At 63.8% G+C, this 17,170-nt stretch overlaps 1 protein-coding gene across 1 annotated transcript in view; it reads right to left on the bottom strand.

Annotated features, from left to right (window-relative positions):
- LOC138841593 (collagen alpha-1(XX) chain-like) overlaps window positions 1-17,170 on the bottom strand; it is a 35,997-nt gene that overhangs the window by 5,931 nt on the left and 12,896 nt on the right. Inside the window, exons 10-28 of the mRNA XM_070042382.1 lie at window positions 15,267-15,419; window positions 14,959-15,128; window positions 14,459-14,588; window positions 13,288-13,433; window positions 13,092-13,215; window positions 12,843-12,982; window positions 12,293-12,422; window positions 11,959-12,101; window positions 11,660-11,792; window positions 11,280-11,428; window positions 10,961-11,090; window positions 8,206-8,244; window positions 6,294-6,432; window positions 5,429-5,568; window positions 5,096-5,202; window positions 4,393-4,551; window positions 4,160-4,237; window positions 3,946-4,032; window positions 3,054-3,107 (exon numbers count right to left, since the gene is read on the bottom strand). Coding sequence (XP_069898483.1) covers window positions 3,054-3,107; window positions 3,946-4,032; window positions 4,160-4,237; window positions 4,393-4,551; window positions 5,096-5,202; window positions 5,429-5,568; window positions 6,294-6,432; window positions 8,206-8,244; window positions 10,961-11,090; window positions 11,280-11,428; window positions 11,660-11,792; window positions 11,959-12,101; window positions 12,293-12,422; window positions 12,843-12,982; window positions 13,092-13,215; window positions 13,288-13,433; window positions 14,459-14,588; window positions 14,959-15,128; window positions 15,267-15,419 — 2,351 coding nt within the window. The remainder of the gene's footprint in view (window positions 1-3,053; window positions 3,108-3,945; window positions 4,033-4,159; window positions 4,238-4,392; window positions 4,552-5,095; window positions 5,203-5,428; window positions 5,569-6,293; window positions 6,433-8,205; window positions 8,245-10,960; window positions 11,091-11,279; window positions 11,429-11,659; window positions 11,793-11,958; window positions 12,102-12,292; window positions 12,423-12,842; window positions 12,983-13,091; window positions 13,216-13,287; window positions 13,434-14,458; window positions 14,589-14,958; window positions 15,129-15,266; window positions 15,420-17,170) is intronic.

Genomic DNA, 17,170 nt, shown 5'->3' with positions numbered 1-17,170 from the left:
CACACCTCCACAGAACACACACCTGCACAGCACACACACCTCCACAGAGCACACACCTCCACAGAACACACACCTGCACAGAACACACACCTGCACAGAGCACACACCTGCACAGAACACACACCTGCACAGAACACACACCTCCACAGAACACACACCTGCACAGCACGCACACCTGCACAGAGCACACACCTGCACAGCACACACACCTCCACAGAACACACACCTGCACAGAACACACACCTGCACAGAGCACACACCTGCACAGAGCACACACCTCCACAGAACACACACCTGCACAGCGCACACACCTGCACAGAACACACACCTCCACAGAACACACACCTCCACAGAACACACACCTCCACAGAACACACACCTGCACAGAACACACACCTCCACAGAACACACACCTCCACAGAGCACACACCTGCACAGAGCACACACCTGCACAGAGCACACACCTCCACAGAACACACACCTCCACAGAACACACACCTCCACAGAACACACACCTGCACAGAACACACACCTGCACAGAACACACACCTGCACAGAACACACACCTGCACAGAACACACACCTCCACAGAACACACACCTGCACAGAACACACACCTGCACAGAACACACACCTGCACAGAACACACACCTCCACAGAGCACACACCTGCACAGCACACACACCTGCACAGAACACACACCTCCACAGAACACACACCTGCACAGAGCACACACCTGCACAGAGCACACACCTCCACAGAACACACACCTGCACAGCGCACACACCTGCACAGAACACACACCTCCACAGAACACACACCTCCACAGAACACACACCTCCACAGAACACACACCTGCACAGAACACACACCTCCACAGAACACACACCTGCACAGAACACACACCTGCACAGCACACACACCTGCACAGCACGCACACCTCCACAGAGCACACACCTGCACAGAACACACACCTCCACAGAGCACACACCTCCACAGAACACACACCTGCACAGAACACACACCTCCACAGAACACACACCTGCACAGAGCACACACCTGCACAGAACACACACCTGCACAGAACACACACCTCCACAGAACACACACCTGCACAGAACACACACCTCCACAGAGCACACACCTGCACAGAGCACACACCTGCACAGAGCACACACCTGCACGGAACACACACCTGCACAGAACACACACCTGCACAGAACACACACCTGCACAGAGCACACACCTGCACAGCACGCACACCTGCACAGAGCACACACCTCCACAGAACACACACCTGCACAGAACACACACCTGCACAGAACACACACCTCCACAGAACACACACCTCCACAGAGCACACACCTCCACAGAACACACACCTGCACAGAACACACACCTGCACAGAACACACACCTGCACAGAACACACACCTCCACAGCACACACACCTGCACAGAACACACACCTCCACAGAGCACACACCTCCACAGAACACACACCTCCACAGAACACACACCTGCACAGAACACACACCTGCACAGAACACACACCTCCACAGAGCACACACCTCCACAGAACACACACCTGCACAGAGCACACACCTGCACAGAGCACACACCTGCACAGAGCACACACCTCCACAGAACACACACCTGCACAGAACACACACCTCCACAGCACACACTTGCACAGAGCACACACCTGCACAGAACACACACCTGCACAGAACACACACCTCCACAGAGCACACACCTGCACAGAGCACACACCTCCACAGAGCACACACCTCCACAGAGCACACACCTCCACAGAGCACACACCTCCACAGAGCACACACCTGCACAGAGCACACACCTGCACAGAACACACACCTGCACAGAGCACACACCTGCACAGAGCACACACCTGCACAGAGCACACACCTCAACAGAGCACACACCTGCACAGAGCACACACCTCCACAGAGCACACACCTCCACAGAGCACACACCTCTACAGCGCACACACCTCTACAGAGCACACACCTGCACAGAGCACACACCTGCACAGAACACACACCTCCACAGAACACACACCTGCACAGAACACACACCTGCACAGCACACACCTCCACAGCACACACACCTGCACAGAGCACACACCTGCACAGAGCACACACCTGCACAGAACACACACCTGCACAGAACACACACCTGCACAGAACACACACCTGCACAGAACACACACCTGCACAGAACACACACCTCCACAGAGGACACACCTGCACAGAGCACACACCTGCACAGAACACACACCTCCACAGCACACACACCTGCACAGAACACACACCTCCACAGAGCACACACCTCCACAGAACATACACCTGCACAGAACACACACCTGCATAGAACACACACCTGTACAGAACACACACCTCTACAGAACACACACCTCCACAGAACACACACCTCCACAGAACACACACCTGCACAGAGCACACACCTGCACAGAGCACACACCTCCACAGAACACACACCTGCACAGAACACACACCTCCACAGAGCACACACCTGCACAGAGCACACACCTGCACAGAACACACACCTGCACAGAACACACACCTGCACAGAGCACACACCTGCACAGAGCACACACCTCCACAGAACACACACCTGCACAGAGCACACACCTGCACAGAGCAGGCCTGTACCTCTGCATATTCACAGCCCTCTGTGTAACCTCTGCTCCCACCCCTGTCACCCCTAGACCCTGCAGATGGCCCTGTGCTTGGCGCTCCCTGTGGACAGAGCTACTTTGGGACTTAGTGTCCGCAGACACAGGTCCTGGAGCGGCCTGTGGAGGGACTCGAGAGGCCGCCCCAGAGCCAGGCAGGGTGGACTCCCCTGGCAGGCCTCCCTCAAGCCTGTTTTCTCAGGCACAGGTGGGGAAGAGGACTGTGCACTAAGCACCCGGCATGGGGTGCTGTCTGGTGAGGCCGGTCCTCTTGCCCTGGGGAAGGGAGCAGGGCTGACCTCCTGTGCCCCACACAGTGCTCTCACCTACAAGACTTACCTTGGGCCCTGGAACCCCTGGCTCTCCTGGGATGCCCGTCTTCCCGGGGAGGCCCTACAAAGCAAGACAGACGAGCACCGCACCCCACTCAGCCCTGCACCCGTGGCTAAGGGGCGCAGAGGGGGATGCCAAGGGCCAGACGTCCCGGCCACCCATCCCTTCAGTCCTAGGCATGCCTGGATTTGGGTAGATGAGGTTCAGATCCTGGGCCCTGTGTGCGTCTGCGAGCCTCTAAGCTCAGGGGGCAGCTGGCCCTGATGTTCGGCTCAGCTCAGGGGGGAGCTGGGGGGGAGCTGGCCCTGGCATTCGGCTCAGCTCAGGGGGGAGCTGGGGGGGAGTCAGCCATGGCATTCGGCTCAGCTCAGGGGAGAGTTCGGGGGTCGGGGGGGAGCGGGGAGGGGAGCTGGCTCCAGACACCCGGCCGGGCCTGTGGGAGGGACCGGGCTTCATCAACGAGGATGCCTGCCAGGTGAGAGCCTGCAGGTGGACAGAGCCTCCAGCCCCGCGGTATCCAGGACAGAGCCCCCTGTGTGCTTTGCCTCCCCTCCGTCCCCTCCCAGCCTGGCCACGGCCCCTGCACAGCACTGAGGCCAGCGGAGCCTGTGGCCCCGCCCCAGCAGGGATGCATGAGGAGGGTCGGATTCGTGTCAGAGAGAGGGCAGCGCCTGCCTGTAGTGGGCAGAGGCCCACACAGGGCAGGACAGGCCCGGCCAGGCTGGTCTCAGGGTTGGTTGGATACCTCGGAAGCCATTGGTGAAGCCGGCCCTCGGTGCAGCAGGTCTGGGGAGGGCGCTGGAGGCCCGGGCTCCTGCCAGTTAGGGGCGGGGAGGGGACTCTATTCCTCAGTGACAGAGGAGACCCTGACCACTCAGGAAGATGCTGCTGGACTTACCGGGGGACCTTGGGGCCCTGGGGGTCCAGGGGTCTCTGGGGAGTGGGCGCAGGTAGAAGGGAAGGCCGGGCACACCTCTCCGCCCCTCTGGAAGGAAGGCGCTCCTGCTGTGGACTCTGCCTGGCTCTGTCTGACCTCAGGGTCAGAGGTCACACAGACACCAGCCCGTACAATCCCCGAGGGCCTCGAGCGCCAGGGCTTTGCCGCCACCTACCGAGCCTGGGAGCTCGCAGCAGCTGTCCTGGGCGGCCCAGGTGTCCCCACACAGGAGCTGCAGCATCTGAAGCTGGAACTGGGGGGGGGGGTCAGCTGGACGCAGGCACCACACATAGCCCAGAAATGACCCCCGGCCCCGGGACTCACCGTGGCCGAGCTGTCCTCGGCCCCTTGACCACCCCCTGCCCTCCCCCTGCACACCCCCTGCCCACCCCCGGCCCCGGGACTCACCGTGGCCGAGCTGTCCTCGGGCCCCCTGGCCTTGGCCAGCCTCCCCAGCGTGACGAGGCCGGTGGCAGGGGGGCTGCCTGCCCCCCTGATGGGCCTCTCCGCCACCTTGCGGCAGTCCACGTACAGTCTGACCTTGGAGGGGCCCACGGCCACGTGCACCTGCACAGAGACGCCACGGGAGGTCCTGCCCAGACCAGGGCCGGGCCACGCGAAGGAGGTGCTCCCCATTGGGACTTGGGCAGTCTCCTGACCCCACCCAGACCTGTGAGGCCCCAGAAGCCCAAGGTGCCTCCGTAGACAAGGACGTGGGCTGCAGAGCCCCTTGACCCAAATGAAGCCGGTCCAAGGCTAGCTCAGACATTAGCCTCTGGGAGACTCCTTATCGGCCAACGCCCAGCACTGTGGCACACACCTGCCACACCAGCACACCGGGCAGCCAGGCGGCAGGATCCAAGGCTGCACCAGCAAAGGCATGGCGTGAGGCCCTCCTCACAACCAATGCAGATGGACGGGGGGGTGGCTATGCGGGAGAGCACCTGCCTGGCAAGGGCTGCCCCGAGGACAGTCTGGTACTGCCATCGTTAACTTTGAAGACAGAGGTGGGAGGGTCGGAGTCCCCGGACTGACCAGCCCCTGAGGCAGAGAACATTCTAGAGCTCTGGGGCAGGCAGCTGCCTATAGGGCAAGCCGGTGGTTTCAGAACCTTGTGGAAGCTTCCAAAGAAAATCTTCTTTGCCTCTGGCAGGTCGAAGGTGGCCTGCGTGGGGGTCCCAGCAGCGTGGTTGAAGTAGGTCAGCGACTTCCTGCCAGCTGTGGGGGGAGGGGGAGCGGGTGAGAACGGCAGAGAAGGCAGAGGGCAGGGTCCAGGGTGGGGCAGCCCTTCGTGGGGACCCCAGACCCCGCCTGTCTCCCTGAGGACGGGCACCACGCCCAAGCCGGGCAAGCCGGGCAAGGCCATCTCCCCAGACCACCAGCCGTGGAGTCGAGAGAGGCAACGTAGGGCCCCTCCCCCTCCCAAGGGCAGGGGGACAGTCACCGTCCAGCAGCACCCCACGGAGGGGCCGGAAGTCCTCCGTGGTCATCTGCCACAGAGCGAAGGCTTCTCGGGGTGTCTCGGGGAGCACGCGCACAAGGAAGACAATGGTATGCTCGGGCGGGAGGGCGGGGTGGACGTCCCTGAGGACAGGGCTCCATCACCGGTCGCCAGGGGCGGCCGGGCCGGGCAGCGCTGCCCCTGCTCCAGGCCCTGTCCCCCAGCGCTGTCCATCCACCCTCAGAGCCCAGATCTCCCTGCCTCCATTCCCAGGAGTAACCAGGCGTGCGTGAAGCACAGAACAGGAAGGTTGTGATACTGCACAGAAAGACAGAGCCTTTGCCCTGCCCTGCCAAAGGAGACCAGCATGGTGTCCCACACACAGAATCCTGCAAGTGTGGGCTGGGAAGGTGGCTCAGTGGTAGAGTGCTAGCCTGGCACGCATGAAGCCCTGGGTTCGATTCCTCCGTACCACATACACAGAAAAGGCTGGAAGTGGTGCTATGGCTCAAGTGGTAGAGTGCTAGCCTTGAATACAGAGAAGCTCAAGGACAGTGCCTAGGCCCTGAGTTCAAGCCCCAGAATTGGAAAAAAAAAATCCTGCAGGTGTGACCAGTGCCTAGGCCACATGGGGCAGATTCGTGTGAGTGGCGCATGCCAGGGAGTGGCCCCGTCCACCGCCGGAGACTGACCCGTGAAGCGCATGGGCTGAGGTCTGTCTCTGGTTTGTGAAGTGGCGTGGGGGGCGGGTCAGTCCGGGGTGGAGGTCGTGACGGGCCACAGGAGACGCGGCCAGTCTTCCCACGCCCCCCTGCACGCCTGGCCTCCCACAGCCCCCACCGCCGCCCCGGTCCCTCTGCCCGCATACCTGGCCCGCCGCGTCAGCTGTGCATCCTTGAAGAGCGTGAAGGTTGGGGCCCAGCCCCAGGCCGAGGGCTCCATGGCCACGCCCGGGGTGGAGGCATATTCCGTTGCCACCAGGCCAAAGGCCCCCATCAGGTCAAACCCTGGGGGAGACGGGGGGGGGCAGGCTCACTGCTCAGAGGGGACAGGGGTGGGATCTGGGGGGGACGGGGGGGCAGGCTCACTGCTCAGAGGGGACAGGGGTGGGATCTGGGGGGGACGGGGGGGCAGGCTCACTGCTCAGAGGGGACAGGGGTGGGATCTGGGGTGGCAGATGGGGGCAGGAGGGTGGCGCGTGTGGCCCGCCCTGGCATCCAGTCCCTGGCTGGCCATCTCATCCTATCCCATTCCACACTACCCCTTCCCCGGCCTCCACAGCTGATACCGGGGAAAACGCTCAGCCAGATGCCTCTGCTTGGGAGGCCCAGGGCTGGCACAGGGTGGGGTGTCTGCCCCTGCCCTCCACAAGCCCCGGCTCACCCCTGCAGCAAGCAGAGCCCAGCACCCAACGTGCTTTTCTCCTTAAAGAAGACCTCCCTGTGTGCACTTGCCTGGCACCACACCCTCCATGCCCATCTGTTCCGCAGAGCCCAGGGGCCCTCCACGGCCTGAGCCAGCCACAGCCTGAGCCAGCCACGGCCTGAGCCAGCCACGGCCTGAGCCAGCCATGGCCTGAGCCAGCCACGGCCTGAGCCAGCCACAGCCTGAGCCAGCCACGGCCTGAGCCAGCCACGGCCTCCCAGCCACAGCCTGAGCCAGCCACAGCCTCCCAGCCACGGCCTGAGCCAGCCACGGCCTGAGCCAGCCACGGCCTCCCAGCCACGGCCTGAGCCACCCCACCTCCCCACCGTGCACCTTCCCTCCACACCCCCCCCCCCCCGCTACGATCTGACCCAGCCAGGCCTGCCAAGGCCTGAACCCAAAGGGCTGGGGCCCACGACGGGTCTGTAAAGCTCCGCCCCTCCTCGGGGGCACTGCCCTCACTGGAGGTGCCCGCTCTCGGGGACTTCAGCGCCGTCACCCGCCAGCAGGCCCAGGGCCCTTTCAACATGGTACCCCCTCTTCCTGTTCCTCTTCCTCCTCCATTGCCTTTCCCTTCTCCATCTTGCTCATCTTCTTCTTCTTCCTGTTTTTCTCTCCATCCTCCTCTTCTTCCTTGTCTTCCTCCCTCCCCCTCCTTCTCTTCTGTTTGTGGCACTGGTTGAACCATGGTCTCTCCCGTGCTAGGAGAGCGCTCTACCACTTGAACTGCACCCTGAGCCTCTTGGATCTTACTTCCTTTTTGAGACAGATTCTCTCCAACTTTTCCTTGGCTGGGCTCACCTTCAGGTGTACACGACACGCCCGACGCAAGTCCTGTTCCTGGGAATCACCTGTGGCTGTCCCTCTTCCCCCTGGCCCACCACGGCCACCCACCGGCTCTGCCAGCCCCGCAGCGGCCCAGGCCAGGCATGGCTCCCCAGGGGCTGAGCACCTGCCTATGCTGCCTGCTCACACACGTCCTCTGAGAGCTCACGACAGTGTCCCCCACAGTCCTCCCTGGAGAGGCCCGGGCCCTGGAGACGCACACGCGAGGGGCCTGGCTCTGCGTCGTGCACCTCTGGCTCACCGGCAGCCATGAGCCTGGCGGGACCCTGGCCTCTGCCTCGGCTCCGGGCTGAGCGTCCTCGGAGGCGAAGGTGGGTCCTCTCTCCCGTGAGGCAGGAACAAAACTGCCCTCCCAGCCTCCGGGGCCCCTCGAGGGTCAAGGCGGTCTCCCCAGCACCTCGTGGAGGGTCCCTGGCCACCACTGCCCCTGCCGGCCAGCAGGAGCCGGAGAGAAGCAGGCAAAGCACAAACAGCGGCCAGACGTGTGCAGCGCCTACCTGGGAGGGTGCCAGCGCTGGGGGCGCCTGGGTGCAGGGCCGGGCAGGCTGCTGAGAGGACACAGAATCAGGGGTCACTTCGAGCCTGACCCTGCCACCAGGGAGGGCCACCTTGGGGAGACACCTCCTTCCCGAGGGCCTGCATGGCATCCCCGCCCCCTCCCCGCCCCCCTTCTCTCCACCCTCCAGGAGGGGACAGGATGGTGCTGCCATCCTGAGTCCTGGCCCAACGCGGGGGCTGCACTCCATCCCCAGAGCCCCAGATCCCAACAGCACGGCCAGGGGCTGCCTTGGTGATGGTCACCCTGGGGACGGGATGAGGTCTGCAGCGGGAGATGCAGGCCGGCCCCACACCGGATCCACACAGTGCACACACAGGAGCGAGCGTGACCACGCCACGTGAAGTGTACACGCAGGAGCAGGCGTGACCACGCCACATGAAGTGCACACGCAGGAGCAGGTGTGACCACACCACGTGAAGTGAACACAGGAGCAAGTGTGACCACGCCACGTGAAGTGCACACACAGGAGCAAGTGTGACCATGCCATGTGAAGTGTACATGCAGGAGCGAGCGTGACCATGCCATGTGAAGTGTACATGCAGGAGCAGGCGTGACCACGCCACGTGAAGTGCACACGCAGGAGCAAGCGTGACCACGCCACGTGAAGTGCACACGCAGGAGCGAGCGTGACCACGCCACATGAAGTGCACACGCAGGAACGAGCGTGACCACGCCACGTGAAGTGCACACGCAGGAGCAAGTGTGACCACGCCACGTGAAGTGCACACGCAGGAGCGAGTGTGACCACGCCACGTGAAGTGCACACGCAGGAGCAAGCGTGACCATGCCATGTGAAGTACACACACAGGAGTGTGACCACGCCACGTGAAGTGCACATGCAGGAGCGAGTGTGACCACGCCACATGAAGTGCACACGCAGGAGCAAGTGTGACCATGCCACATGAAGTGCACACGCAGGAGCAAGCGTGACCACACCACGTGAAGTGCACACGCAGGAGCAGGCGTGACCACGCCACGTGAAGTGCACACGCAGGAGCGAGTGTGACCACGCCACGTGAAGTGCACACGCAGGAGCGAGTGTGACCACGCCACGTGAAGTGCACATGCAGGAGCAAGCGTGACCATGCCATGTGAAGTACACACACAGGAGTGTGACCACGCCACGTGAAGTGCACACACAGGAGCGAGCGTGACCACGCCACGTGAAGTGTACACGCAGGAGCAGGCGTGACCACGCCACATGAAGTGCACACGCAGGAGCAGGTGTGACCACACCACGTGAAGTGAACACAGGAGCAAGTGTGACCACGCCACGTGAAGTGCACACACAGGAGCAAGTGTGACCACGCCATGTGAAGTGTACATGCAGGAGCGAGCGTGACCATGCCATGTGAAGTGTACATGCAGGAGCAGGCGTGACCACGCCACGTGAAGTGCACACGCAGGAGCAAGCGTGACCACGCCACGTGAAGTGCACACGCAGGAGCGAGCGTGACCACGCCACATGAAGTGCACACGCAGGAACGAGCGTGACCACGTGAAGTGCACACGCAGGAGCAAGTGTGACCACGCCACGTGAAGTGCACACGCAGGAGCGAGTGTGACCACGCCACGTGAAGTGCACACGCAGGAGCAAGCGTGACCATGCCATGTGAAGTACACACACAGGAGTGTGACCACGCCACGTGAAGTGCACACGCAGGAGCGAGTGTGACCACGCCACATGAAGTGCACACGCAGGAGCAAGTGTGACCATGCCACATGAAGTGCACACGCAGGAGCAAGCGTGACCACACCACGTGAAGTGCACACGCAGGAGCAGGCGTGACCACGCCACGTGAAGTGCACACGCAGGAGCGAGTGTGACCACGCCACGTGAAGTGCACACGCAGGAGCGAGTGTGACCACGCCACGTGAAGTGCACATGCAGGAGCAAGCGTGACCATGCCATGTGAAGTACACACACAGGAGTGTGACCACGCCACGTGAAGTGCACACGCAGGAGCAAGTGTGACCACGCCACATGAAGTGCACACGCAGGAGCAAGTGTGACCATACCACGTGAAGTGCACATGCAGGAGCAAGTGTGACCATGCCACGTGAAGTGCACACGCAGGAGCAAGTGTGACCACGCCACGTGAAGTGCACACGCAGGAGCGAGCGTGACCACGCCACGTGAAGTGCACACGCAGGAGCGTGACCACGCCACGTGAAGTGCACACGCAGGAGCAAGCGTGACCACGCCACGTGAAGTGCACACACAGGAGCAAGTGTGACCATGCCACGTGAAGTGCACACGCAGGAGCAAGCGTGACCACGCCATGTGAAGTACACACACAGGAGTGTGACCACGCCACGTGAAGTGTACACGCAGGAGCGAGCGTGACCACGCCACATGAAGTGCACACACAGGAGCAAGCATGACCGCGCCACGTGAAGTGCACACTCAGGAACAAGCGTGACCATGCCACGTGAAGTGCACACGCAGGAGCAAGCGTGACCACGCCATGTGAAGTACACACACAGGAGTGTGACCACGCCACGTGAAGTGTACACGCAGGAGCGAGCGTGACCACGCCACATGAAGTGCACACACAGGAGCAAGCATGACCGCGCCACGTGAAGTGCACACTCAGGAACAAGCGTGACCACGCCACGTGAATGCACTAGGACCGGTCTGCTGCCTTCTGGCATCTGGTCAGGCCTGGGTTATCTGTCTGGCTCTGACATCTGCGTTCACCTACCTGTTTGGCCAGTGGCAGACACCGCCACGCTCTCCCCTGCTCTGTCGATGGCCGAGACCAGGACTCTGTATTTGGTGGCAGCCAGGAGGTCAGTGAGTATTGTGTGGTTCCTGGGGCCTGGTACAGAGATCTGTGGGACAGGGGTTCCTCAAGCCGCCCCTTCCGGAGCATCCACTTCCTCTTGTCTGCTCCACGACCGAGGACCTCAGCAGACCAACTGGGCCACGTCATCCACTGGCCCCCAGGACCCCAGTTGGCCATTCCCCCCAGACCCAAAGACCTCTGTGGAGTGGCAGCTGCTAGCTCTTCACGGACTCACCGATTTCTCAGGTCCTGCGCCTGAGGCCGGGGCGTAGGTGAGCCGGTAGTGGAGGACGTGTCCAGCTGGGGGTGTCCAGCTGACCTGCAGGCTGTTGGGGATGTCCGAGGCCAGGGCCAGACTGGATGGAGGGCTTCTGCTCGCTGCAGCTGGCCAATGGCACGGGCGGTGTGAGGCTCAGGCCCTCCGGACGGGGCATGCTGCCACCAGGGGACCCGCTGCCTCTGCCGGGGTGTCACCCTGGCCAGGCTCCGTCCCTCAGCCACCAGGAGCGCCTGCGCCCTGCTGCTGGGTGGCCAAGTCCGGGGCTTGGGGACTCACAGAATTCAGGGTCTGGAAGCGTCTAGGCTCCCTCTGGGAATGGGGGAAGGGCCACCTACCAGGGGCATAGCGGATGGACACGGGGTGGCTGCGGGCCCCGTCCTCGTAGTAGGCCAGAATGGTGATCTCATATTCTGCATGCCTGCCCAGCCCAGGCAGGACGGCCGTGCGTAGAGTCCCTGCGACAGAGATCTGGGGAGAGGAGGGCCCGAGTGTCCTCCCGGACCTTGCACTGGGGGACTAGCTCGTGGGCCCAGGAAGTCCTGGAGATACAGGATCTGGGGATGCCCAGGGCCCGGCCCCAGCTTGTCCTGGGATCTAGAAAGGGAGGGTCAGCCGCCCCTCTCAGCCCCTGCACCTCACGAGCCTCTTCCTCTCCCAAGGGTGTCCACGTGATGTGGTAGCCGAGCGCGCCCGGAGAGCCCACGGCCACCCAGGACAGTCTGACCGCGTCCCCTGGCAGCTCCGTCACCGACAGCTGGCTGGGGCCGGGGGTCCGCCCTGGAGGGTGGAGGTGCGGGTGAAGCCTCTGTTCCTTACACCAGTGTCGGCCCCGGCCCCGTGTGGGGGCGCCCCACACCCAGCCCGCCCGCCACGGCCACCGGACGCTGGTCCCCGTGTGGCTCAGACGTCCATGCAGGCTGGGGACTTGAAGCGTGTCACTTCTGGCCCCAGCCTGCTCCCCAACTCACGTGTGGTCACACGGCCGGTCAGGGAGGAAGAGCCCCCCCCGAGGTAGAGGCGGGTGACGCGCACGGCGTACGTGGTGGAGGAGGACAGGGGCCCCAAGGCGGCTGAAGTGGCGTCCCCAGAGACCTGCGTCTGTGGGGACACGGGCAGACCCACAGACCCAGAGCTGCTGCCAGGACGGAGGCCCAGGGCCCTTAACATGAGGAACCCCGGAATAACCCACGGGTGGGGCCTCCCCCCAACTGCCCACACCAAGCCCAGCCTCAGTCTCCCTGCATTGTCCACGGCGCCCGTGTGAGCCCGCCCCTCCCCCAAAGCTGCACAGTGCAGCCCTGGAGCCTCAGCCCGAGGCCGGCCCACGAGGGCGCACCGGGGCCTGCTGGGGTCGGTGTGTAAACGCAGGGTCCCCGAGGTCAGTGTGTAAACGCCGGGTCCCAGAGGTCGGTGTGTAAACACTGGGTCCCCGAGGTCAGTGTGTAAACGCTGGTCCCCAGGGGTCCCGAGGTCGGTGTGTAAACGCTGGACATTGGACCGTGGCAGCTCTGGTCTCACCTGCCCCGAGTGGCCACCGTCACTGGAAACGTAGCTGACCCTGACCAGGCGGAGGGGCCTCCGGGTGGCCTCCCAGGACACATGGACTGAGCTGTGGCTCACGTTCGTGAAGTTCAAGTGTCTTGTGGGTGCCAGGGCCGCTGTGGGCACGCAGAGCCTTAGAGCCCAAGCCCCAGCGCCTGTGCACACTCCGGCCGAGTGGCTGGTGTGCGGGGACCGAGGGCGGCTGTGGGGGGAGGGGACACTCACAGGTCCTGGCACGGAGGCGTCGGGCCTCGCTGACCTCCGGCCCACGGAGGCTCTGCACGGAAACCTCATAGCTCCTGCCTGGCTCCAGACCACCCAGCAGCACCTCCGGCCGCCCCACACGGACCTGGGGGACGGAGCATCAAGGCTGGCGCCGCGACGCCTCCCTGGCCCCCAGCTCCCTCGCCCAGCCTCGTACCTCTCTTCTCTGCTCCTCGCCTGGGAGGAAGGCGGGCAGGCACCTCACCAGGTATTGGGCGGCCTCGGCCGAGGGCTGCCAGGTGAGGTGAAGGGTTCTGGACGTCACTGCGGCCAGGGTCAGGGCCTGGGGCGGAGGCAGGGGTGCTGGGGGGGAGGGTGACCATCAGCGGGGAGTCGGGGCACACGGCACATGCAGAAATCAAACCCACAAACACAGGGGCCCTCTCATAGGGCAAGGCCTGTGCAGTGCCTCCCGGAAATGGGGTTGGGTAAGATGGGGAACACGTGGGGCAGGGGGAGGGGGGCCCACAGGGTGCTGAGCCCCATCCCAGCCTGGCTGGAGGGAGCTGGGGGGGCCTGGAGGGGGCTGGAGGGGGCTGGAAGGGGCTGGAGGGGGTTGGGGGGCTGGGGAAAGCCAGGGGGGCACAGGGCGCTGAGCCCCAGCCCAGCCTGGCTGGAGGGAGCTGGGGGGGGCTGAAGGGGGCTGAAGGGGACTGGAGGGAGCTGGAGGGGGCTGGAGGGGGCTGGGGGGGGCTGGGAAAGCCAGGGGGGCACAGGGTGCTGAGCCCCAGCCCAGCCCGGCTAGAGGGAGCTGGGGGGGGGCTGGAGGGGGCTGGAGGGGGCTGGAGGGGGCTGGGGGGGCTGGGGGGGCTGGGGAAAGCCAGGGGGCACAGGGTGCTGAGCCCCAGCCCAGCCCAATTTGACTGAGCTTTTTGGCTCAAAGTTCTAAGAAGGCAAACCACGCTGAGAAATGAAGGTCATGGTCCCTGGGGCAGTGGGGGCGGGGACGCTGGCGGGAAGGGCTCACTAAAAGCCACACAGGGAACACGGCCATCGATGAATGCCAGCGCGGCAGACAGGTCAGAGGTCGCCAGGGCCGGGCAAGGGGCCTGGGTGAAGGTGAGGGTGTGGTTTTCTTTTGGGAACTGTGGTTTTCCTTTGGAGCTGTAACTTGTGGTGGCCGTCCCTGGGGCTGACTGAGAACCTGGCTCGGCCGTGGTCATGGCCCGTGAAGCCCGGACCCGGCCGCGTGGTATGGGCAGTGCCGGCCACAGTGGAATGCCTTTGGCGTCCCGCGGAGGACACAGGCCGGCAAGCCCCAGGCCGGGCCTTGCGAGGTCACTGCGCTGACGGAGCCAGGCCCCGGGAGGAAGGCGGGCGGCACCTACCTGTGGTGGCCAGGCCCTGCAGGCCCTCACCAGCCCCTCCCTCGTACACGGGGAGCACGGAGACCAGGTACTGCGTGCTGGCCGTCAGGTTGTGAAGCTCCAAGGATGAGGCGGCCCCCTCCACCAGCAGCTGGACAGAGGGCCACGTTGGGCCGGGCCGGGCAGGTGCAGGCAGCAGGGACGCAGGACAGAGCGTAGGTTCAGGGACATAAGACGTGCACCCAGGCCCAGGCATGGGACACACCCTCCCAATCCAGCCCTTCTGACAGCGAAGCCCCGGGCACCAGAGCCCACCCGCCCCGGCCAGCACCAGTGCTCCCCTTCCAGCCCCACCCATGTGTTCAAGGAACCTGCCCTTCACTCTGGCCCCCTTTGTCCACAGGACCCGGTTATCCGTGGGCTCGATTCCAGTGTTCAGCCACAGCTCACCAGACCCCGAGCGTGGCTGGCAGGGTCCCCGCCAGCTGCCTTCTGGGGCGGGTGGGGTGCCGGGCCCTTACCTCCCTGGGGACGCTGCCCCTGGAAGATCGCCACACAACCAGATACTTGAGGGGAGGCTGCGGGGCCGGAGTCCAGGACAGGTGGAGGCTGGAGGAGGTGACCCGGGTGAAGTCCAGGCTGGCAGATGCAGGGAGAGGGGGCAGGGCTGACACGGGCTGAGCCTGTGTGGCTGTGGGTAGGTAGGCCACAGTCAGGACCCAAGTCCCCCATGGCCACTCAGAGAAAGGAAGGAGAGCTGGCCACAGGCTAGTCCACAGCCCCAGGGGGGTGGGGCAGGCTCTGCCCAGGCCCCTACCTGGGTTCCTGCCTGGGCTCCTGCCCTGGACCTTCTGGCAGATAAGGCGGCTGAGCAGGCCAGCCAAAGTGGCCAGCTGGGAGAAGTCCAGCACATTGTGGACAGTGATGTCCAGAGGCCAGGATGCCAGGAGCTTCAGTTCAGCCTCGTCTGCATTCTTCACACCTGCTTGGGGTCAAGAGGGTTAAGAGTGTGGGGCTGCCTGCCACCTGGCCTTCATCCTCCTCCGTCCAAACAGGATTAGGTGGGGTACCCTACCAGCCCCCCACATAGGAGAGGGAGGGATCAGAGCCATGGGAGAGGGGAGCTGGAGCCAGGGTCTTCCAGCCTGTCCAGTGAACCTTGAGCTTCAGTGGGGTGGTCCCACGAGGGAGGGATGTGGTCCCGGGCCACGGATACACAGGCACAGTGCTCATGAGTGAGGGATGTGGTCCTGGGCCACAGATACACGGGCACAGTGCTCATGAGTGAGGGACGTGGTCCTGGGCTGGGCCACAGATACATGGCACAGTGCTCATGAGTGAAGGACGTGGTCCTGGGCTGGGCCATGGATACACGGCACAGTGCTCATGAGTGAGGGACGTGGTCCTGGGCCACGGATACACGGCACAGTGCTCATGAGTGAGGGATGTGGTCCTGGGCCACGGATACACGGGCACAGTGCTCATGAGTGAGGGACGTGGTCCCGGGCCACGGATACACGGGCACAGTGCTCATGAGGGAGGGACGTGGTCCCAGACTGGGCCACGGATACACGGGCACAGTGCTCATGAGGGAGGGACGTGGTCCCAGACTGGGCCACGGATACACGGGCACAGTGCTCACGAGTGAGGGACGTGGTCCCAGACTGGGCCACGGATACACGGGCACAGTGCTCATGAGTGAGGGACGTGGTCCCGGGCCACGGATACACGGCACAGTGCTCATGAGTGAGGGATGTGGTCCCGGGCCACGGATACACGGCACAGTGCTCATGAGTGAGGGACGTGGTCCCAGACTGGGCCACGGATACATGGGCACAGTGCTCACGAGTGAGGGACATGGTCCCGGGCCACGGATACACGGGCACAGTGCTCATGAGTGAGGGACGTGGTCCTGGGCTGGGCCATGGATACACAGGCACAGTGCTCATGAGGGAGGGACGTGGTCCTGGGCTGGGCCACGGATACACGGCACAGTGCTCATGAGGGAGGGACGTGGTCCTGGGCTGGGCCACGGATACACGGCACAGTGCTCATGAGTGAGGGACGTGGTCCCGGGCCACGGATACACAGGCACAGTGCTCATGAGGGAGGGACATGGTCCTGGGCTGGGCCACGGATACACGGCACAGTGCTCATGAGTGAGGGACGTGGTCCCGGGCCACGGATACACGGGCACAGTGCTCATGAGTGAGGGACGTGGTCCCAGACTGGGCCACGGATACACGGCACAGTGCTCATGAGTGAGGGACGTGGTCCTGGGCCACGGATGCACGGGCACAGTGCTCATGAGTGAGGGACGTGGTCCTGGGCTGGGCCATGGATACACAGGCACAGTGCTCATGAGGGAGGGACGTGGTCCTGGGCTGGGCCACGGATACACGGCACAGTGCTCATGAGGGAGGGACGTGGTCCTGGGCCACGGATACACGGGCACAGTGCTCATGAGTGAGGGACGTGGTCCTGGGCTGGGCCACGGATACACGGGCACAGTGCTCATGAGTGAGGGACGTGGTCCCGGGCCACGGATACACGGGCACAGTGCTCATGAGTGAGGGACGTGGTCCTGGGCTGGGCCACGGATACACGGGCACAGTGCTCATGAGTGAGGGACGTGGTCCCAGGCCACGGATACACGGGCACAGTGCTCATGAGTGAGGGACGTGGTCCCGGGCCACAGATACACGGGCACAGTGCTCATGAGTGAGGGACGTG

Source organism: Dipodomys merriami, unplaced genomic scaffold (genome assembly GCF_024711535.1).
Source record: "Dipodomys merriami isolate MVZ:Mamm:240054 unplaced genomic scaffold, mDipMer1.0.p SCAF_322, whole genome shotgun sequence".
Lineage (NCBI taxonomy): Eukaryota > Metazoa > Chordata > Mammalia > Rodentia > Heteromyidae > Dipodomys > Dipodomys merriami.
Note: the sequence above shows the minus strand (reverse complement) of the source record. Positions and strands in the feature narration are given on the sequence as shown.